General features: G+C 35.2%; 1 protein-coding gene across 1 annotated transcript in view; it reads left to right on the top strand.

Moving 5' to 3' along the window:
* Dad (Daughters against dpp) overlaps positions 1-21,065 on the top strand; it is a 156,409-nt gene extending 135,344 nt beyond the window's left edge. Inside the window, exon 4 of the mRNA XM_089639825.1 lies at positions 17,254-21,065. Within this exon, the coding sequence (XP_089495951.1) occupies positions 17,254-17,798 (545 nt within the window). The 3' untranslated portion in view covers positions 17,799-21,065. The remainder of the gene's footprint in view (positions 1-17,253) is intronic.
* Positions 21,066-23,875: the final 2,810 nt, after the last annotated feature.

Below are 23,875 nucleotides of genomic sequence, written 5' to 3'. Positions count from 1 at the left end.
TCCAATACTAAATTCCACTACACCGGCACCTAACTATAACAATCGTTTTCCTTTACAATATTAAATTCCACTACACCGGCACCTAACTATAACAATCGTTCTCCTTTACAATATTAAATTCCACTACACCGGCACCTAACTATAAAAATCGTTCTCCTTTACAATATTAAATTCCACTACACCGGCACCTAACTATAACAATCGTTCTCCTTTACAATATTAAATTCCACTACACCGGCACCTAACTATAACAATCGTTCTCCTTTCCAATACTAAATTCCACTACACCGGCACCTAACTATAACAATCGTTCTCCTTTACAATATTAAATTCCACTACACCGGCACCTAACTATAACAATCGTTCTCCTTTACAATATTAAATTCCACTACACCGGCACCTAACTATAACAATCGTTCTCCTTTACAATATTAAATTCCACTACACCGGCACCTAACTATAACAATCGTTCTCCTTTCCAATACTAAATTCCACTACACCGGCACCTAACTATAACAATCGTTCTCCTTTACAATATTAAATTCCACTACACCGGCACCTAACTATAACAATCGTTCTCCTTTACAATATTAAATTCCACTACACCGGCACCTAACTATAACAATCGTTCTCCTTTACAATATTAAATTCCACTACACCGGCACCTAACTATAACAATCGTTCTCCTTTCCAATACTAAATTCCACTACACCGGCACCTAACTATAACAATCGTTCTCCTTTACAATATTAAATTCCACTACACCGGCACCTAACTATAACAATCGTTCTCCTTTACAATATTAAATTCCACTACACCGGCACCTAACTATAACAATCGTTCTCCTTTACAATATTAAATTCCACTACACCGGCACCTAACTATAACAATCGTTCTCCTTTACAATATTAAATTCCACTACACCGGCACCTAACTATAACAATCGTTCTCCTTTCCAATACTAAATTCCACTACACCGGCACCTAACTATAACAATCGTTCTCCTTTACAATATTAAATTCCACTACACCGGCACCTAACTATAACAATCGTTCTCCTTTACAATATTAAATTCCACTACACCGGCACCTAACTATAACAATCGTTCTCCTTTACAATATTAAATTCCACTACACCGGCACCTAACTATAACAATCGTTCTCCTTTACAATATTAAATTCCACTACACCGGCACCTAACTATAACAATCGTTCTCCTTTACAATATTAAATTCCACTACACCGGCACCTAACTATAACAATCGTTCTCCTTTACAATATTAAATTCCACTACACCGGCACCTAACTATAACAATCGTGCTCCTTTCCCATGTAAAATTGATCATTTATTCAAAGATCAATCAAGTTGGTACATAGATCCCGGCGCCAATGGGAATGCGGACCATCGCCTTCAGACCGGAAGGAGCCCGGATATGGCCGTCAAGGGCGGCCGTCGCGCGTCCGACTGGCGCTGACTTTCTGACTGTCTGGCTGTCTCTGACTGTCTCCGACTGTCTCTGACTGCTCTGCAAACTAATATTATAATGCTACGCCAATCGATTAATAGAGGCCTACAACATTTCCAAATTATATGAATACATTGTATCAATATTTAATTCAATTACTGCTGACCTCTTGTTCTCGGTGCTTATCGGTGATTTTTGTTTGATACAAATATATTTTTGTTCACGAAAAACACCCCACCCCCCATTATTTTTTTACGTGCTAAAGTGGGATTGATGTAAAGCACACTGAGAAAAGTGAGTATTGCCAATTTATTAAGAATCTCTTTAAATTATTTGTAATCCGATTAAAACCGGATTGCAGGCCCTTAACGAATGAAATAATGGGTTTCTTGATAAAATTTTAGTAAAATACCAATGTATTATCACGATGTCGGAACACGTGTACATAAAAATCCTAATCTATCCTAACATTTTCGCATTGCGTTATTATCGTATATCAGGACAAACGCAGGTACATAAACACATGTTCCGAAATGTTAGGAATTTACCAAAAGTTTATCAGGAAACGGCTTGCAATCCCGTTTTTAACCGGATTACCAATAATTTTAAATAGATTCTTAATAAATTCGCAATGCTCATTTTTCTCCCTACTCGTGCCAATTAGTGATTAAATCGAGTACAAAAAAGTAACAACTGTTTCGTTTGCCTACGTTATGTTTTTTAAAGTAAGTATTTGCTTTTTTATATTAAATTAATTTTATTTTTTGTAAAACCGTATAAACCATCTGGAGCAATTGAGATTATGGCATCCTCAATCGGGGTGCTACGAGGCTGAAGTTAGTGGGGAGGTGGGGAAGTACCTGGTTATTCAGATCTGGTCACCAAACACGGCCAAAGCCGTTTCAAGCATCGTTTGTTCAGAATGGTGATTTACACCAGGACGATACTGAGAGTATATCCCACTCTGGGATGTGCCGTAAATATACTACACATTATTTTAAATGGGTTAATAGTGAAATATCACAAATTAATCAAATAAAATTTAGTTGCGCACGCCGGGATTGAATCCCGTGACCTCCCGCTTGCTAGAGCCTTCTCTCGACATGGAGGTCGGTTACGGTTAGTATATTTGAGCCTGATTTAAAAAAAAATAATTACGACTTTCCCATTGAAATTACTCTCTGTAGAGTAGATAAATTATGTTTTCAAATATAAAACTATTCGGCTGTTAAAATCCATCCAAAAGCCTTTTTTATAATTATAAAAGCCAACAAATTAAATACCTATGTCCATATTTCCAAAGTGGGTGGTGGTCAGCCCGCCAGCCCGCCAGCCCGCCTAGGCCGAGGTGGGTGGTGGGTGGCAAGAAGCAGGTACTCGGTGGCATGTAGCACAGGCAGGAAAGGTATCGTGTTAATGCTGACTTCACCGAGTAGTTTTTCGCCACCATTCGTGGAAAAGTGGCTTTGCCAACATTGTCAAAGGACCGCCACCGTCGCACAGTGAGCCCCCCCGCCAGCGTACGTTATTTGTTTATTTATTTAGAATACTTAAATTTTATATTTTATTTAACTTACGTAACATTTATTTATACTGTTTTTTTTAAATATATTAAGGTTCATTTAATTACCTTTGATATTTTTTTCTTTTCTAGATTTATTGATAAAATTATCTTTAAAATAATTTCATGTTTTTCTTGGTCACCAAACTAGACACAGCCCGAGACAGTGTCCGAGTATTTTTACACAGGTACGTGTCATGTCATAAGATAAGGTATAGCTAGAGATGGCAAAATTTTGCATTAATTTTCAGATTTTTTAGCATTAACAATTGGAAATTTAGCGTTTTCTAGCATTTTGAGGCATAATTTAGCGTTTTGTAGCAAAATAGAAAAAAATGTATTTCATGAATGTTTTTAGTGCATATTTTAAGTATTTTTGGTAAAATGTATGTTTAACCTTCATTTGCAAGTATTTCCATGTGAAAGATTATAAATAATTAATTTTAATATTAAATTAATAAGGAAGGAAACTGTAAGTACGGGTCGAACACAAACACAACAAATGCAGATTGCGATTAACATCAATAGGCGTCATTTATTTCGCACAATTTGTGTAATGTCAAAAAGCAATATTAGCCTACAGTACAAAAATGTTAAATATTTACTCATAAAATAGTAACAAAATTATAAAAAATCGTAGGAAAGGCTTCCAAAAATGAAATAAAGTAGGCATATTTGAAATACAGGTAAATACAAAAAAAAACAATGGATGTGGCACTTTACTGATCGAATGATAGCATTGCGCACGTTTCAATAGTGGGCTCCTTCATTCTCGTACGCCTGTCAGTCAATATACCCGGTATTTTCGGGAAATTCGCGCCTATTTCGCTAAATAGAATAATTTAGCTAAAATACGGCCAAAATCACGTTTTTCGCGTTAATTCGCGAAATAGAAATCACTGGAAACACTTTCAAATGCCTTGAAACGCAAAGAAAACTTATAAATGCCCTATTTTCGAACCATAAATATTTTTTCGCGTTTTTAGTTAAAACGAAATTTTGCCATCTCTAGGTATAGCTACTTAAAAAAAAACATAATAATTAGTACATATCAAAACATTAAAAATACGAAGGGATGAAAGAAGTGAGTAAACTTCGTTTTTGAGGAGCCATGGCACTCTTTAAAAAAGGTTCGTCCCCTTTAAAATTTTCAACTCTGAACACCACTGCAAATTAGGACAAATTACTGGATGTCCCGACGTCGGAGTTCAGTGTATTGAACATTTTGGAGGCGACGAATCAGAATTGACGTAGAGCGAATGTGCTTTTTGTCTCGGGATAGTGCATCCAATGTGCGATGACTAGTGCGTGTACCTTTGGTTTAATAAAGCTATAAAGGGGGTTTTCTTCCATACATGTCATAGCACAGGCTTATCTTTGACAGTTGTCGAATATCTACCACCCGAAAAGTGTATAACAGGGCGTATGTACATGACAAATTTTAACTCTTTGATTATTTTTTGTAAATTACGTGTACAACAACGACCTGGATAAATCGTCTAATTGAGACCGAATTAAAGCTAAGTAGCTCCCACAGGCTGCGTTCTCGGTAAATAGAGAATAGCGACGTTAAGCCTGCACAATTTTCGCTAATTTATCTGTTATAAAAGGAGTATTTTATTTCTCATAATTGGTTGCTGACTGAAAATGTATTTATGACCGCTTTAATTCGTTCCCCGAGCCGCTGTGCGTCTTTGCCAAACCACACCACAATCACAACGATATTACCTACTTTATGAATGATAATACGGCGGCAAGTTCAATCAATCAGCGAGCCATCATGCGCCACCAAAATGGCGACTGTCCGTTGTTTGGCCTGTTCTTTTCCTTTCGCGAAGCGCTATCATATTATTATTATACTATTATATTATATTATTATGTATTGTATTGTGTCGTGCCGATTTGGGAATCGTGAGAACGGCGGACAAGACTCCTTGTTGACTTGCGCCACTTCCGTTTCGGGACAAGAGATTTTCTTTTGTTTGGCGCCACGATGTGTACACGTGGTCAGTGTACGTACAAATTGACACGTATTTCTTTTCAGTCGGTGGCACTACCTTCAACCTCAACACACTCCAAATTGGGGATGTCATAGTTCCACTCGTGCATTGCTCTGTGACCAAAGGCGGGCTGCATAATAAATTAATGTAATTTTTTTATGTTCGGGTCAGAAATTGTGGGTTGATTTTCTAAGGGTGATTTTATCGAGAATGCCCGCCAATGGTTCCACTGACTTCGGCAGTTGGTACTCTTGTGCGGTAGGTATACGCAACCTAAAAAGCGTTTATAAAATTTTACTTTTGTTCTATAAAATCGGTTAAAATCACGACAGACCTGTCTAATCTGCATGTCGCATATAAATAAAGTTAATTATTTTAATGAAGTTGTGTCTCGTTTCGAAAATGAATGGCAACAAAACGTGATACAAGTGGGCACGGACAAACACAACTGCCGGCGCCATATTTGATACAAGGTGATCAAATATTTTAAACATGACAACACCTCGACTCCAGTTATGAATGGAGCAGGTACCTAACCAACCCACGGACAGACTTATGTTTTTATCGTTGGGTTATTTATGAATATATTTATCTTTTATAATGATGTTGTTAACATCGGTTTTTCTTTCAGACACAGTCGCCACCATGACGTGAATTATATCCAAAGTGTAAAGTAGGCTGCTAGGGTGGGTAGTTGGGTAGGTATCACCTTTCTAAATTGTTTAATTGTTTTTTTTTCTTTACATTGTATCATTTTTTACGTTAGAATTTTTAACCTCACTAGTACAAGTCTATGTTGAGCAATGTTTTAAGAAAGACTAACGAACGGTTACGAATAACCTGAACATATTTAAAATTTTCCTACCATCATTAAAAGTATAGGATGTGGCTTGTGCAACGGTGAAGTTCTTAGCCAGACGAGAAATTGAACTCAATACGAAGAGAAATTCAAAATTATCATGAAACTTTGTTTCACTTCTTCACAACAATATTACGTTATTGTACCGTAACATTAAAATTTACATTATGAGTTGCTTGATTTTCAGTTTATATTTTATGTAAAAAGTATATTTCTATTCTATTATTATTACTTTATTAGTATTTTTGATGTATTAATTGGTGGGTACACACGTAGTGGGTTCCCTTCACTTACCTTTGATTTATATTTTATGCGTGTGTAAATTATTTTTTTATAAAAATGTGTGTACTTTTTTTATAAATTTTCGGGTAGAAATAAATAATTTTTAAAAAATATGTTAAAAAGATTTATTTGTTTTAACTGTCAAAATCGGAAGTCAAACAATCCCACACCTGAATGTAATATTTTTTTCCAAAATCGGCGTAATTCGATGTTGCCCCATATCTATGATTAAAAATATTTACTAACCTGGCAACTTTATTAATTTTTTTCCAATTTTTGAAAATGGTCCGCTACACTAGCTAACCAACTTTCTTAGAATATTCTTTCTTATTTAGTAGTTTGTTTATGTGAACATTGTTTTTTTCCTTTCAATCTATGCTATTAACTAAATCCGATCACTTTTCCGTCATCAATTTTACGACCATTCATAGCCGACTGGGACGGGACGAGGAAGAGGGTAGAATTAGCCCAGTGGCAGACCCACTTTCTAAGATGTGTTCAAAGGTTGGGTATCTGGCTAATCAGACCTGGTCTCGGATTCCATTCTGAATGGTGAGTATCACTAGGACGATACTGAGAATATCTTATCTAGTATCTATACCACTGATAGTGCTTCATTCGTAATTATTTTTGGTAAGTTTTCCCATTTGTACAGCTTTACGTTATAAAAAGATAAAATCCTACCGACAGATAGTATTATTGTAGAAATAATAATTAGTTCCATCTTGCGGAGTTGTTTGTCTTGTTTTCGTCTGATTTTAGAAATGTCATCATTGTTGTGTTTATTTGTTCGCCGGTCGCGACATCTCTGGGAGGCGGCGACAACAACAACTACTCTTCTTGGCCGCCATCGCGGATTTGTGAATGGCGCCAAAATAATAATCGCCCGCCATTTCCCAAAAAAATTATATTATCGTTACATTCCGTCGACATGGGTCACGAGACGGCGCCACTGAACAAAAAAACAAATCTATTACATCTTAAAATTTTCATTGTCCTGTAAACAATGTGAACTTTTCTACTCTTGTTTAATAATGGCCAATTTAGTACTTACCCACTTCGACACGTGAGTAGCGCCACCTAGTAAAAAAACAGATCTATTCCATTCTCAAACTTCCTCTATCATGTAAACAAGTTGAACTTTTCTACTCAGTAGTAAAAAACTGGTTCCTATTTTATTCCCACAACGTTAGCGCCACGAGTAAAATAACTAAAACGTTCTCATTTAAAAAATTTCTTTGTTATGTAAACAATTTAAACTTTTTTACTCGCTGTTGAATAACTTCTTCTATTATTTGATTCTCGCTAGACCACGTGATTAGCGCCATCCAACAAAAAACACTTCCTTTCGCTTTTTGAACTTTTCATTGACTCGTAAATACATTGAACATTTTTACTCGTTGTTAAAAAATAGCATTATTTTTGCTTGCATTGTGCATCTTCGATAGTGGAATGCCGCTTTGTATCAGTCTCTCTTCCTCCCTTTGAACTATTATTTTATTATAAATAATGATGTCTCTTTCTTCTCGTTATTAAGGTAAAATTATCAAAAATGCGCTTACCTCTTTCCCACGCGTGTGATAATGACGTCTTGATAGTTGCGTCTCTTTTCTTCATCGTGATTATATCTCGCTTCTCTCTGAACAGTCTGTTAGTTTGGCGCCTCTGATATTGCCGTCCAATTTTGTAGTTTCAGTAAACTTCATTCTTATCAGTCAGCTTCATTCTTTGTTGAACCCGAACAGCTCTTTGAAAATGGTTCCGTGATAACTCAACACAGTGACAATTCACCACACCGTTAAAAAGTGATATAAAGTTATTAAATGTCATGAAAAAAACTATCCTAGTTTTGTTTCATCCCTTTTCATGACTTTATGTAACTTTATAAAAGTTTTTTTGAGATTTATCCGGTCACCTTGAAAAACATTATTGAACTTTCTTATATACGAGCAGACATGGTTAAAATCCATAATTATTTAGATGTTGCATACATAACTTACAAGTCGTACGATTTTACTTACGTTTCCTGTCCGCATAATTTATTTTATTTATTAGGTAGGTACCTATTGATGACTACTAAACTTTTAGACTACATTTTACCAGGGACTACCCGGTTTCGCTCGAGTCTTCAGGATTTTTTTTTCGAAATCGTTTTCTTTAAATATTTTTTTCGTAACAACAATTAAAACAACAACTAGATAAAATTATCTTCCCGGTGTATGCATTTAAAATAAACGTTACTATTTCTAATTAACAAAATATTAATATCAAACGTGAAAAATGTTGTCAAAAACCCCATCACATTTTTACTTAATTTTTTACTTCAATCATAGAAACATTGACTGAATTCGAAATTTCGAAAACACGTTCGTTTTGTTTGGGGAATTTGTAAGAAAACTGTACCTTCACTTTGATCTCGTTCGTATAATAAAAAAATAAGAAAATGACTGTTATGATTGTTACATAGAGGCGTGAAATATGAATGAAATGAATATATGTATATACCTACCAATAATTATTGCTTCGGTAACTGAATTAAATTAATAATTTTAAAAAAAATTTGAATATTGTCAAAAATGACACTCCTTTGAAATATTTCAGTAAGTTAGCGCTGTACAAATTAGCCAACTTATTATAATTATGTACGCATGTGTGGGTGATTTTGTGGCAATGCAATCAATTATTTGTCTTTTTCCCCTGCTGTCCGCGTTGATGTTAAATGACTTCCATCCGCTTCTGTCGTCTCCGTGTAGCGTGTCTTCAATCTGTCCACCGCACCTACAAAAAGAATGTTGCTACCACTTTCTAGCAACCAACCTATAAAGTTTAAAATACTTAAAGAACGACCTAGGTATCTACTTATCTATGGAGTCAGTGCCCCGTCTCCAAGGTATAAATATGTCGGGCTTTACCAATGAGTTAAAAAAAGTCATCCTCGCTTATTGGGGCAAAAAATTTCGTGTGATTACAATTACCGTTGCATTTCGATCACATTATTACAGCTAGAATATTATATTCGATGATGACAAAAGTAAGAATCTACTTCGAGTAAGAATTTATCAAATTATTTTTATGGATAGTTATTAGAAGATAAACAACTCCTTAAATTGAAGTTTCATATTATGACAATATTGTTTTTATGATAGATAGGTACTCTCAATATTGTGCTGGTGAAAGATGGCTATTTGGAATCGAAACGTTACCACGAGACGGTTACTTCGTTTTATCCTTCCCCTCCCCACGCCCTTCCCCTCACCACGCCCTTCACCTTCACCTTCACAACCTATCCTATCCTAATTGGGGTAAACAAGTTAGTAATGTCTGTCCACCATATTATTATCAACCACTCCCATTTGGAAGATGTAAATATGAAATAGTCCCTCTCCATTCATTACCATTCTCTTTCAAGTAGCTCTCTGAGATTCACCGTCGGGACAAGCTATACAAATATATATTGCATTGACGTCAGAATTACGTTAGCAACCAATCTTTTAGCTCACCACTATTCGTGTTGTATGAAATGATGATTATTTATTATTGACGAATATCACTGGAATCACGATACTATGGAGATATTATAAAAAGCTTTGTAGTCAGTTACCTACCTACCTTCCTGATAACAAAAGCTTTGTAGTCAGTTACCTAACCTACCTTCCTGATAACAAAAGCTATGTATTCAGTTACCTAACCTACCTTCCTGATAACAAAAGCTATGTATTCAGTTACCTAACCTACCTTCCTGATAACAAAAGCTATGTATTCAGTTACCTAACCTACCTTCCTGATAACAAAAGCTTTGTAGTCAGTTACCTACCTACCTTCCTGATAGCAAAAGCTATGTATTCAGTTACCTAACCTACCTTCCTGATAACAAAAGCTATGTACCTATTCAGTTACCTAACCTACCTTCCTGATAACAAAAGCTTTGTAGTCAGTTACCTACCTACCTTCCTGATAGCAAAAGCTATGTATTCAGTTACCTAACCTACCTTCCTGATAACAAAAGCTATGTATTCAGTTACCTAACCTACCTTCCTGATAACAAAAGCTATGTATTCAGTTACCTAACCTACCTTCCTGATAACAAAAGCTATGTATTCAGTTACCTAACCTACCTTCCTGATAACAAAAGCTTTGTAGTCAGTTACCTACCTACCTTCCTGATAGCAAAAGCTATGTATTCAGTTACCTAACCTACCTTCCTGATAACAAAAGCTATGTACCTATTCAGTTACCTAACCCACCTTCCTGATAACAAAAGCTTTGTAGTCAGTTACCTACCTACCTTCCTGATAGCAAAAGCTATGTATTCAGTTACCTAACCTACCTTCCTGATAACAAAAGCTATGTATTCAGTTACCTAACCTACCTTCCTGATAACAAAAGCTTTGTAGTCAGTTACCTAACCTACCTTCCTGATAACAAAAGCTATGTATTCAGTTACCTAACCTACCTTCCTGATAACAAAAGCTATGTATTCAGTTACCTAACCTACCTTCCTGATAACAAAAGCTATGTATTCAGTTACCTAACCTACCTTCCTGATAACAAAAGCTATGTATTCAGTTACCTAACCTACCTTCCTGATAACAAAAGCTTTGTAGTCAGTTACCTACCTACCTTCCTGATAGCAAAAGCTATGTATTCAGTTACCTAACCTACCTTCCTTTTAACAATGGTAGTATTATGGAAAAATATTTTTTCGGGTTTAAAGTATGTTCCTATCTAAATAACTCAACCTCTCCTGTTTATAATAATATTTTTTATAGAGCATTTTTTTGTGGAAAATCACCTCAAGGGCTCTGTGGAAATATGACTTCCTAGTCTCCGTCTAATTATATAGATTTAAATATAGAATTATCAATAGTTATTTACATTTTTTACATATTTAGTTATTCACGATGTCGTAGAGGTGAAAGATTTCTGACTTGATGGACATATGAATGTCGGAAAAGATGAGCTTTAAGTTTAGCTCTAAGTCTGTGGTCATTCTTCACGTGGGAGTTTATTCCAGGCTTTAGGTCCCGAACTTCCGAGAGCACGCTCACAGAACTTAGTATCTGGAGAGCGCTTTGGTTCCTTCAACCTTCCGATAGCTGATTATTCACTCAAATTATTCTAATAGTCAATCTCAACATTTTCTTTAACCCCATTGTTTCCCTGCTGATAGTAGTCCACTAACAATTATTGCAATAATCGTAGAGGTCCTTATTATTTTGTCCTAATACTTGCATTCAGATGAAAATCGTGTCCTCATCCGTCCGCTCGTCTCGCTTGTCCGCGACCTGTTAGTTAGGAGTATGTTGTTAGGCAGTATCGTCGTTACTACTAAACTAAACTCCACTCGGTCTGTGTGTGGGTCGGCCGGTTGGGTAGTCGTCCGTCGTCGCGGTCGTCGCGGCAGGCGGCGGCCCCCTTCCCCTTCCCCCTCCCCTCGGGCCGCAGCCGACTGGCGCCCGTGGGCCGGCGCCTGGCGCTGCACTCACACAACACTGTGCTGTATGTGTATACATAGAGACAGGGTTTTGCTTTCCATTATAACAGCGTGTACCGGATTACTGAATCTGATCATGTGTTCCTAATGTCATATTTAATTTTTTTCTTTCCTGACGCTGTTTGGAATCGCATATAAAGTACGATAAAGGACGATTATTATCAAAATTGACACTTTTAACTAATACTGGCAATTTAATATTTATTGACATATCTACAATTATGTTACTTTCAAAACCAGCAAAAAAATCTAAATAAAACCTAGAGAAAAAATGCATTAAGAATATATTTTGAAAGTATGAAAAACTGCCAGAAAAACGTCAGTTTTATATGGCAGCTTTACATTCTTATGCGCCAGTTCAACCTTGGTATGGTAAAGCCGGCCTTAAACCTGATTATGGTTGTTTTAAGCTTACAAACGTAAAGTTTTCAATGTTCCGACGTGATGCGCCTTGTCATATTTACACCGCGTTTATAAGGAAGGGGGTTTAACAGCGAGTGTTTTTTGGATATGTAGAGCAGATGGAAGCAAAAACAGGATTATTCGTATAATATCATACTAGTTTTCTGTTTGTACAATTTGTCGATGCTAACTTCGACGTTTTTTTGGAATCGCACTGAAAATAATACGATGCTTATAATAACCGGCGACTGTAGTCGAACCAAATTCGGAATTTTTCATTTACTTTATTTAGTTGAGAAAAATTCGTTTTAGGACAAGCAAAATTTAAATAAACTGAAATACATACTTTTTACAGCTAAAGATAAAAAAGAGAAGAAAATAAAAGAAGAGAAAGAATAAAAAAATATTAGCATATTAGCAAATTAAATTAAATATTCTATAACACCGTCCGAGTATACATTTAGGCACAATCAAGTTTTAAAAATAATTCACCAAAATTTGGTAATTAAACATAACTTGATTGACTGCCGTAATGTAGTACCATATTATGAATACGAACCAAATTCATTTTTAGAAAACGAATTTTATAAAATATATTATGATAAAACTATACTAACAGACCGAGCGATTAGTCATAATAGACCCGATATAGTTTTACATGACAAAATTAAAAAAAATAACTTATATCATTGATGTTGCTATTCCAAATTCCTGTAATATTCAAAAATCTGTTAGTGAAAAAATAAGAAAATACACAGATTTAGGAAATGAAATAAAAAGAATTTGGCATTCTCAGACTATAAAAATATTACCATTCGTTATTTCGGCTACTGGCATTATACCAAGCTCTCTAATTAAAAATTTAGGCATATTAGATCTATCAAAAAATTTATATATAAAGATGCAAAAGTCGGTCATTTTGAATACATGTAGGATAACAAAAGATTTTTTAAATATTTATGTTGAGGGATCAGTAGGATTTATAGGCCCTGTTAGAAGTTCTACCGAGCCGAACCCTCTGATATGAAAATATCTGGAGACGGTGAATTTTTTTTCCCATTTGATATCTGGTGATTTGACGTGTTGTTGTTCTTGTATTGTTTTGTATTTATTTTACTTATATAATGCACTTACATAGTGTTGATTGACTAGCTGATCATTTGTGGAAAAGTGAGTGGAAGGGTTAAGTTTTTCCTTTGGGGAAAACTTAACCCGGACAACTAAATCGGAAGTTAAAAAAAAAAAAAAACCATAATATTAATATTATTAATTATTGTATTATTATTGAAAATATTATTTTTTCTAAATTAGTTGGAGTGGACAGCCCTGTATTTTGTTCACGCCAGCTACTTGAAGTTATGGAACAATAATGATAATAATTTGATTTGATACTACTGTAATATGGAGAAATCCATATTACATTATAATCCGCAAGCGACGCCAACTCTTGAATGAATCTGACATTTTGGGCTGGAATTATTACCGCCCAAATTACGTTGATATTTTTTAGCGACTCGTTTTATAGTAGAATTATTCAAATATATTATTTTAATCTGAATTGTATTGGCAAATAGCAATGACATCATCGGTGGAGTTGTCTTTCCACTGTTGTTGGGTAAAACGGTGTTCCCAAATGACGATGTTTTTCACATTTACTTCCATTACGATTGATATCTTCAAATTTCGGCCATGCGATACAGAAATCATAATTTAGTCTCGATATACAAAGTATCGTATTTCTATCGCATCCCCCCTCTTAAAATGGGAAATGAATGTGTATTTTATTTACAAATCTAGATTACACCCATCAAGAAGTACCGTCTTAATGCCAAACACAGGTTTCCAGTGCCAAAACCCACGTTATCACAATTAGTGCAGCTATATAATGCTAATAGTATATATGCACCAATGAATGGGTGAACATGCACATGGAGCACATGCATACTTAATTTCAACGACAGGTTTCCAGAAACGACTGTATTCTCTCATTATTTGTGCAGTAGGATTTCAATTTCAGGAACAGATTTCCGGAAATCAGTATTTTCTCAGGAGTTTCCGCTTACACCCAATCGCAGGACTCACTTTCAATCCATAATAATTATTTTTGCCCAATAGGTAGGTAGTTATATATTTGTGGCAGATTTAAAGATCGTTCCCTAATTTATTAGAAACTCGTTCGATTTCCAAGTTGACAATGCAATAGCAATAATGGCTTTATTCGGCAGATGATGGCGGATGGCGCCACCATTGAACTTGTGACCCAATTCTGCGCGTATTTACGACACGTTCTGTTCTGTTATCAATTCAGATAATAACCTGACAGACTGACAGTAATGTAATATAGTATATACGAGTATACGTCATTACGTCATAAAAGGCGATCGATAACGGCGACATTATTTAAGTCTAATTTTAATTTAATTACCGTTTGAATCTAAATTATTATAAATGTAGATAATTATTATATTTCACTTACTAGAAAACAACTCGACACTATTTTAATACACTTTTCGTCATTCGTTCTTGTCTTTATAATTTTACTACTTTATGATATCCGGAAATTGGTATCTCAAGTGAAGAAGATTATATTTAATTTCTTATTCTGTCATTGCTGAAGAGTACATATGTTATGACCTCCACGCTACCTTATAAATATGTACATTTACATGTGAAGTTCCACATTTGGTTCCTGCATAAAATATCTGTTTGTCTCGAAAATCTCTCGAATGTGAGAAGAGCTTCGTACTTACATTTTACTTACTTACTTACTCTATTTGTCTTACTTTTATCTTTGCTATTCATACATACTTATAGGTATGTATATATCTCTAAATAGTATAAAATAAAGTCGCTATTCGTGTGTGTCTGTTTGTGCGCTTAGTTCTTCTAAACTACGCCATGGATATTGATAAGGTTTTCACTATCATTTAAAGAACTTCTTCCGGAAGGTTTACATATATAATACATCCATATTATATTTATAAAAAGGCGAGAAAGGTCAATGTTTTATAATCATGTCGTAAAAATATATTTTCGATTACTACATTGTTAACGCTGGCTAAACCTTATGAGATACATCCAAGTAATGTACTACGGAATTGTATATCTTAAAAAGGCCTAAAGAAAAGTCCGTGATAGTGTATGTTTATCTCCTAAGGGTAACCCCCAGTAACGCTAAAGTCAGCTAGTGTATATTTTTTTTGTAAATTTAATTAAAATGAAAAATTTACAAAAAAATGGAGTTGTACGAATTAAACACAAAAACAATAAATATAGTGTATTAATATTATGTACTCTCCTTTCGCATTCGTGTGATGTTATTATTGTTAATGGAAAATTTGTCCGTAAATTAATAAATAAATAAATTTCCATAATAAGCTATGGCGCTTTTAATATCCATTAATCTACGAGCCGTCGTAACTGTAGTTATAACCGGGTAGTACAATGTAGTTCTATGGGTCGAAGCCGGAGCAAATGCGTGGACCGAAACGTGGAATATAATTTAATATTGTAACGTAATAATAATAATTGTAAATCGACATTTGTCGGAACCAATATTTAACCCCATCAACAAATTGTACATTTAGTTAATCTCTATAGTATTTATATTATTTCCGCGAATTAAGTTATGGCGCGACCTCAAACTGGCGGCCTTCAGTGTTATTCAAGCCGTTATCTCCGCTGTTATCTGTCAAACGTCTGTTACCTGTCCCTCTCTGTTATCAGCCAGTGTGTACCCAGATAGTGCGATAACACTCGCATCTCGGGACCGCTTACTCAGGTTTATTGCGTACTTTTGCTAAGCACCTGATTTTGGTAACTCGCACGTGCACGTGAACGTGCATATAGTCCTAAAAGATAGTGTACCTTCTCTAACACCTGTTTTATAATATTTAATAACTTCACATTATTTGATGATGCGGGACTCCCTGGGTGATATCCACATGTACAGGGCCGGCTCTGAGCCAAACCTCAATGACGACGTGTTAGGTGTTATAGCCCGCCCGCCCGGCTCTATAGCCGGCCCTGCACATGTATCACATAATAAGTAAATAATCACGGCTTACCGTGCTCTCAAAGGAACCTGTCAAATGTGACCACAATAACTGGCCAATTTTTTTTGTGATAGATAACACTAATAATGCATCTACCTGCCTACTACCTATTGCCTACTGAATATGAAGTCATGTTTAAAAATAGATTACTTCAATGATTTGGGATTATGTTATCAGGTAATGAATATAATCTTTACAGGACTGAATTAATTTCCGTGCACTTATAATATTGTAATGAATTATTTGCGGCTGCAAAGTTCACACAAGAAAACACGTGTTTATAATCTCTAAACATTTGGGTACTTCAAAGTTCTAATGAAAGACATTTCGGTAGCACAAATTACAAAAAAAGTATTCAAGAAAATTAAATTCACCATAGTAAGTAACTTTTCTAGCATTTGGTTTATGTCGATGGCTTACCGAGCCGTGGGACTACAGGTTTTGATTATATCCCCCGAAAATACAACAATTTTATCAATTCCATCTCTTTTAATCGATGCGATGTAAAAATAATTAAGTTAAGTTGTGGTACTAGAGGTCCCAAAAAGCCCCCCCTCAAGGTGCGCTCCCTCCCGTAATGATTGAATCCCCCATGTATTTACATTTGTTATAGCTAGGTACGCCCTTCTCTGCAGGCGTTGAAAAGAGGAAATTTCGAAAGAAAAAACTAGTCTTAAATCCATAGATTTATTGTATCCACAATATCTACAGTCGACCATGTATATAAGCAAGTCGATCTGTAGTTGGTTGGATTATCAAATATACATTTCAGTGATGTTATCTATTTCTGCACCTAACACCTAACAGCGGTTTCCAAAGATCTAATTCAAAGTGGAATTCCCGAATTTGGGAAAGTTCATAGATAATAATAAATATATAGCGACTGCCTTTGAAGCAGATCTGGTCATATAAACAGATGAACAGGTAAATAAAGCCAGCAAGACCAGCACAATCTTAATCTATAATAAAAACACATAATTACCTATTAATTATAAATAACTATTGATTAGCCAAATGGTTATCTATTTTGACAGGAATACGCCCGTCTATCGAGCATGTTTGGAGTTTGCAGAGCTATCGCATGTTTTGATGTATTGGTTTGGTAGTAATGTGCGTGTTTTGGTGTTGTTTGCAGATAGGCTGGAAGGCGTGGTGTGGTGCCGGCTGGCGTACTGGGAGCTGGGGGCGCGAGTGGGGAGCCTGCTGCCCGTGGAGGGTGCCGCGCTTAACGTGTACGGCGCCCGCCCCGACAAGGCGCCCGACGGCCTCTCCCTGCAGCAGCTGGCGGCGGGGGCCTCCAGCAGCCCCGAGCCCGTCCTGCGCACCCGCGCCAAGATCGGCCTCGGCGTCACCCTCAGCATGGAAGCCGACGGGGTGTGGGTCTACAACCGCTCGCAGTACCCCGTCTTTGTCAACTCTCCTACCTTAGACGACACCGAGACCCGCAGCCTCCTCGTGTATCGGGTGCCCCCGGGACACTGCCTCTGCATCTTTGATCCGGCTCGCGCGTCGACCCGCCCCCCTCCGCACCGGACCCACTACGGAGCCATGCCCACCGGCCCCGTGGACCCCAACTCTGTACGGATATCGTTCGCTAAAGGCTGGGGACCCAAATACTCGCGGCAAGAAGTCACGGCTTGCCCCTGCTGGCTGGAAGTACTCCTGGCCCCATGTAGATGATGAAAGGCGAGCTTCCATGATGGCCAATATAAAACGATAGCGTGCCGTCCCGTCCTCTTGAGCTGAATTCTTTTGGTGCTCGCTCCTTCTGACGATGATCATCGTGGATGCGGAAAGAATGTACAACTGGAGGGAAACACTACCACGTGAGAACGGAGGACTGGCCGCCTGTCTACGGTGTGAGGTGTAAACCAACTGTGATATGAGCAGTGCGACAGAGGATTCATAGGTTTTCAAATTATCTAATAGTTAGTGTTTTTGGTGCTCCGCAAGAAACATTGTCTGAATTGACCTAGTGCGAGATACTGCCTTTTCAAGTGGCGACATTTATTTCATTTAATTTAATTGTTCAGAGCAGCTAGCGGCCGCTATTTTACTGTATATAATACAAATATATTATTACAAAGTGGAGAGGAAGAACATGAACAATTTTATCAGTTATTATTATTGACTTTTATATAAAAATGTGTACACAATAATTAGTATTTTAATTTATAATACCAACGTTGAGATTAACACTGGATATGTTGGCGAGTGAAATTGCTGGGAAGGAAATCATATTTATTATTAGGATTCTGTTTACTTTTAAATTATGTAGGAAAATTAAACCATCAAAAAAAAATTACACGATGACAGTAAAATGATTGAAACACAATTTTAAATCCAAATCACAAATTTAAAAGATAATAGCTATATTTCCATTAACAGTCAGTTTCTTTTACATGATTTATTCGCCTACAAAAAATGTCATCTTGTATTTTTTTTTAAAGTGGATCTTGCCAATTCTCTTGTCATGTGGACTGCAAACTATTTTACTTGCATACCTCTATATATTCTTATAGTATGACCGGTTGTTATTCCTAGAATTGCTTTTAATATAGCTGATACAAATATGTACTACACAATACTCTCAGTCTTTTCCATTTATTTAAATAATATGACCTGAAGGTATCGAGAGGTACCTCTCCGTGTTCATATTCTATAAATGTTGTCCTAAAAGGAGAAATCGTTGATGTGTTAGTTTCCCTATATTAAACATGCAATCCTGCGAACAATTGAGTCTATTCTTTTAAAAATACGTCTGATTCTCCGATTCTGTTTCTGAGCAAAGTTAAACTATACTGAATAAAGAGAGTAGCAGTTCACATGTAAAGTACAGCACAGCACATTAGTGTTGCTACAGCTGATGATAAGGTAAGGTTCACTTCTCCCAGAGAGAATGCAGACGTAGAAGGAGATTACTAACAGGTAGCGGCGAAGATAGGACAGTTTATTGAGACTGAGGAGTGGGATTATGATAATATAGACAAAGAATACCTGATTAATTGAAAAAAATGATCTTAATTTTTAAATGTTTATTATTTAGCCGGAGTCGTCATACTTTGCCCAGTAACCCGAACTCTGGCTCAGATGAATGTATATTTTGGTTAAAGCTAAGTCATGTGATGTGGTTTGGAGACATCGGACACAGAAGTACTGTGTGTATTATGTATGTACTATAATGTAAAACCCTTTCTCTAAAATTGTAATAATTTATTGAACTTGCCTTTGTAATTATTATTATTTTGGTACTTTTAATGTTTATACTAAGAAGACTCACATACTCTGTTCATGTACACATATCTTTAAATAAATATTTAATTTAGGCGACGGACGGACGGGGGTGTCAGTCACAATGTGCCTTTCTTTCTTTTCTTTTCTTTTCCACTTGGTTTGGAAATGGACCTCAGCGGAGGATGTATTTAGCGTTCCAACAACACACGATTACAGTGATCACTGCAATTACCTTTATCTAGTATTGTAGTTGTCTTATTAAATGGTTTAGACACAACGAGAACATGGTAGCCCACATTCCTGTGTTTTATCTCAGAATCAAATGTTCTTTCTAATAATATTATGTTATATTTTTTTACCATGCAAAGATTGATAATTTTGTTGTAGGTACTATTTTAAAAGTTATTTGCGTTATAATAATCGTTTACTCGCAAATCTTGTTTATTTCTAAATTGATTGAAATTGATTTATAAATTTAACTTTTTATCTATTTAAATCGGAGAAAAATTTATACTTCTGTTTAAGCATACTTAGTTGCAATTGTCAAATTAAATTGAAAGTATTTACAAGGCAGTAAGTAACCATTAGTACCTTCTTATAAATATTTTTCTCAATTTAAAAACAATTTTATCTTATGTAAATGAAAAAGATACTTTTGGTATTGAAAAGAACTTCATATATAAAGGCCCTTTGAGCCTCCCTAATAAATGTTTTTTAAAGTTTACAAAATTGATAAACAAACGTTTATGATTCATAAATTGTTGTTTATCAGTTGTGAAAGATTTAAAACACGTTTATCAGTAAGGGGGAAAATCGACAAAATAAAATCAGTTTATTTAAGTATAAAATCGATGTCATGTTATAATGAATTATTTAAACTAATTTTGTTTTATCAATATTGCAAAATAAATATATTTTTTTACATAGGTAGCTATTATTTCAATTGAAATACTTGTAAACAAATTTGCATGCAGTTCATTCATCATGTTTAAAAATAAATGTTTTTATCAAAACAAAAAGTGTCATAATAAAGATTTGTTTGAATGACATATTAAAAATAATGTAAACATTGTTGTCAAAAATTAACATCAATTCAGTGTGTTCTTTGAAAACATATTAACATTGTAAAGATAAAAAAAAAACAATTAAAAGAATTGCTTGTGAAATATAATACTTGAAATACATTCATAGTGCCTTTCATAATAAATAATGTATGGATAGATATTTTTATTTTCAAGTTATTTAAGTTCTTGTATGTTTTGCTCCCTGAAATTAAAATTGTTTTTAAAAGGCGGAGCGCGATCGTACTTCTATTACAGTGAGTTAAATGTACAAGTTACAAAACTTATTATGGAAATTCTTGTAATATTCAATCAAAATTCGCGCTAAAATTAGAAACCAATTGGTTCATAATGATGATATTGAACAAATTGCAAAGCAATGTGGGGACTTTGTTACGAGAAGCATAAATGGTAATTTCTGTTGATTTGATATGAAATAATATCTTTTGTTGTCGTTTCCAATCAAACCATTAATATTATTCACAGCTGAAAACTGTTAATCCCGTGAATGAAGACAGGAGCAAGTCATTGTTAATTATTATATATGATTACTGTAAAAACTATTATATATGATTACTGTAATAACTATTATATATGATTACTGTAATAACTATTGTATAATGAACATTAATATGAAATATTATTTTTAAAATTACACGCTTTTCATTTACTCTACCTGCTGAATGTTACTTGCTTTTCTGGGGTTTACACATTCGCTTATTAAATTACATATGATTGGTCCGCCCGTGAAAGTGTTGGGCACTGAACCGGTAAATCGTCGATCCCAATTGGGGACGGCATGGACACACTCAGCGGGGAGCAGTTGGGACTCTTCTTCAGTAGTTAGCACATCCAATTTAGCTGCATCATGCAACGACAGAGATGTGACAAGGATTGGTGGCAAATCATGATTCCCATAGATAAGAGATACACGGAAAATGGGCCATGAAATAATACTGACATTGCAAAATTAAGTTCGACAGGCATTTTCTGCAATTTTGGATTTTGAGCTCTTGGTCTTTGACTGAAAGCTTTGAAGATGCATATTTGGTATATGTCAAAGAAAGTTTTATGACCCCGGCGTTTCCCGGGCTTTGTGAGTGTTTTTCCAATTCAGATGAAGACGGTAATGATCCTCCTATTTTGAACAGCAAGTGTGAAAACGTAAATGCTAAATCTCATGTAGGCAGCGACCTTCCTCTTGTTTTGAAGGTCAATTATAGTTTTATCGACCTCGGGATAAAACTGTGGATTTGTATAAAAAACAAAACCTCACCAGGGCACCCTTCCTTACAGAACTTTTAGATAGATACATAGCTGAAATACACGGTGTTACCCGGGCTTATAGATAGATACATAGCTGAAGTACAAGGGCACCCTTCCTTACAGAACTTATAGATAGATACACAGCTGAAGTACACAGTGTTGCCCGGGCTTTATGCAGAATTTTTCGAAATCAGATATAGACCATAATTCCTATAATTTTTAACTCAAATGTTTAAAAATACACCCAGTAGTATCGAAATTCTGCTTTAGGAGGTGGAAAAAGAGGATAAGATGGTTTTTAGAAATCTCATATAGACAGCGACCTTGCTCTTGTTTTGAAGATCAAGTATGTAAGTTTCATCAAGCTCAAAATAAAACTGAAGATTTGTTTAAAAAACTATTGTATTTATTTGTAAAATAAATAGTTTTTATATTTATTAGTAGTGACTTAGTTATTATTTTCTAAATTAGATTGTAAATTTTTTTACAATCTACTAAGTGCACAAGTTAGAAGAAGTATTAGTATTCGCACCGTTTGGTTCAATGAATTCTAGAATGCAGATGTCAATTATGGAGCTAAATATAATAGATAGGTCTAAATATGAAGCTAGAAAGAAAATAAATTTACTTTTATTTTATTTCCCAAAAACCACTCAAGAAATATTACCCACAGTGTAACAGGAGCACATAATGCTGAAGATATAGGACAGCAACCAAGAAATTTAGAGAATTTCTTACTGAAGGTTTATATATAATAAAGACATATTATATTTATAGAAAAAAGAGAAAAGTCAATGTTTATTAGATATATCAGTCAAGTCGCAAAAAAAACTATTTTTTTGTGCTTTTATTGCTAACGCTGGCTAAATCTTATGAGATACATAACAATACTTTTACTACAGAATTGTATATCTTAAAAAGGCATACAGAAAAGTCTACGATGGTATATGCCTCCTAAGGATAACTACCAACGTCAGCTATAAATAAACTCACGGTGTCACCCTTGCGGACCTCTAATAAAGGATTGGCTGCAAGTCACGGTGTCACCCTTGCGGACCTCTAATAAAGGATTGGCTGCAAGTCACGGTGTCACCCTTGCGGACCTCTAATAAAGGATTGGCTGCAAGTCACGGTGTCACCCTTGCGGACCTCTAATAAAGGATTGGCTGCAAGTCACGGTGTCACCCTTGCGGACCTCTAATAAAGGATTGGTTGCAACTCACGGTGTCGTCCTTCCGGACCTCTAATAAACGATTGGTTACAACTCACGATGACACCCTTGCGGACCTCCAACAAGGGATTAGTTGCAACTCACGGTGTCACCCTTGCGGACCTCTAATAAAGGATTGGTTTAACTCACGGTGTCACATTTGCGGACCTCTGATAAGGATTGGTTACAACTCATGGTGTCACCAATGTCAACCAGTGTCAATATATAATATTATTCCTTTCATTTTGTCGCAAATATATATTCATAATTGCTTGGATAAAATCCAAAAAAATGTCAAAGTGTATAATTATAAATTGGCGAGATTTTTTAATTTACAGGAAAGTTAAAAAAATATTAACTCTTTTTTAATGTAGGTACAAAAGGCATAAATTATACTTTATTTTTTTGAAATCTCAATATTTTTTTAAATTCAAACATTTCAAGGATAATTTAATCTAGTTTCTAAAATAGTATTCATTTTTAGGATAACTTCAAAAATAAGAAATACGTAGCATATTCCGAAACACCATGACGGGGACTTAACAGTAGTGAGGGTTAACAATAGCTAAATACACACGAGTACTTAGCATTTTGCTGTCAAACCTATTATCGACGAACAACAACAAGAAAAATAAACAAAAAGATAATGAATCATTATTATAGTACACTTAAAATCCTATGAAACGTACATACATTGTAAATAAGTATAATGGATCGTACTGTATCGTCAATATCTTGTAGCTCCATAGGTTTTCACTAAAGTGGTATTAAAAACAAAGAATAAATTGTAGATATGTATAATTATCTATAAATTGAGAAAAGTTTAAAATCGCATACAGATTAACACCAAGGATGCCATCAGATTCATGATGGCATCATAATTCTAGTTAATCAAGTTATTGTCTTTAAAAAGTCACATTGTTCCAAAAGATGATTCATATTATACGATTCCTGTTTATCCACCTACTGTAATATTTGGTATTTAC

This window comes from Hesperophylax consimilis, chromosome 14 (genome assembly GCF_061612785.1).
Source record: "Hesperophylax consimilis isolate HC1 chromosome 14, BYU_Hcon_1.0, whole genome shotgun sequence".
Taxonomy (NCBI): Eukaryota; Metazoa; Arthropoda; class Insecta; order Trichoptera; family Limnephilidae; genus Hesperophylax; species Hesperophylax consimilis.
The sequence above is the reverse complement of the archived record's forward strand: the minus strand, read 5'-3'. Positions and strand labels throughout refer to the sequence as shown.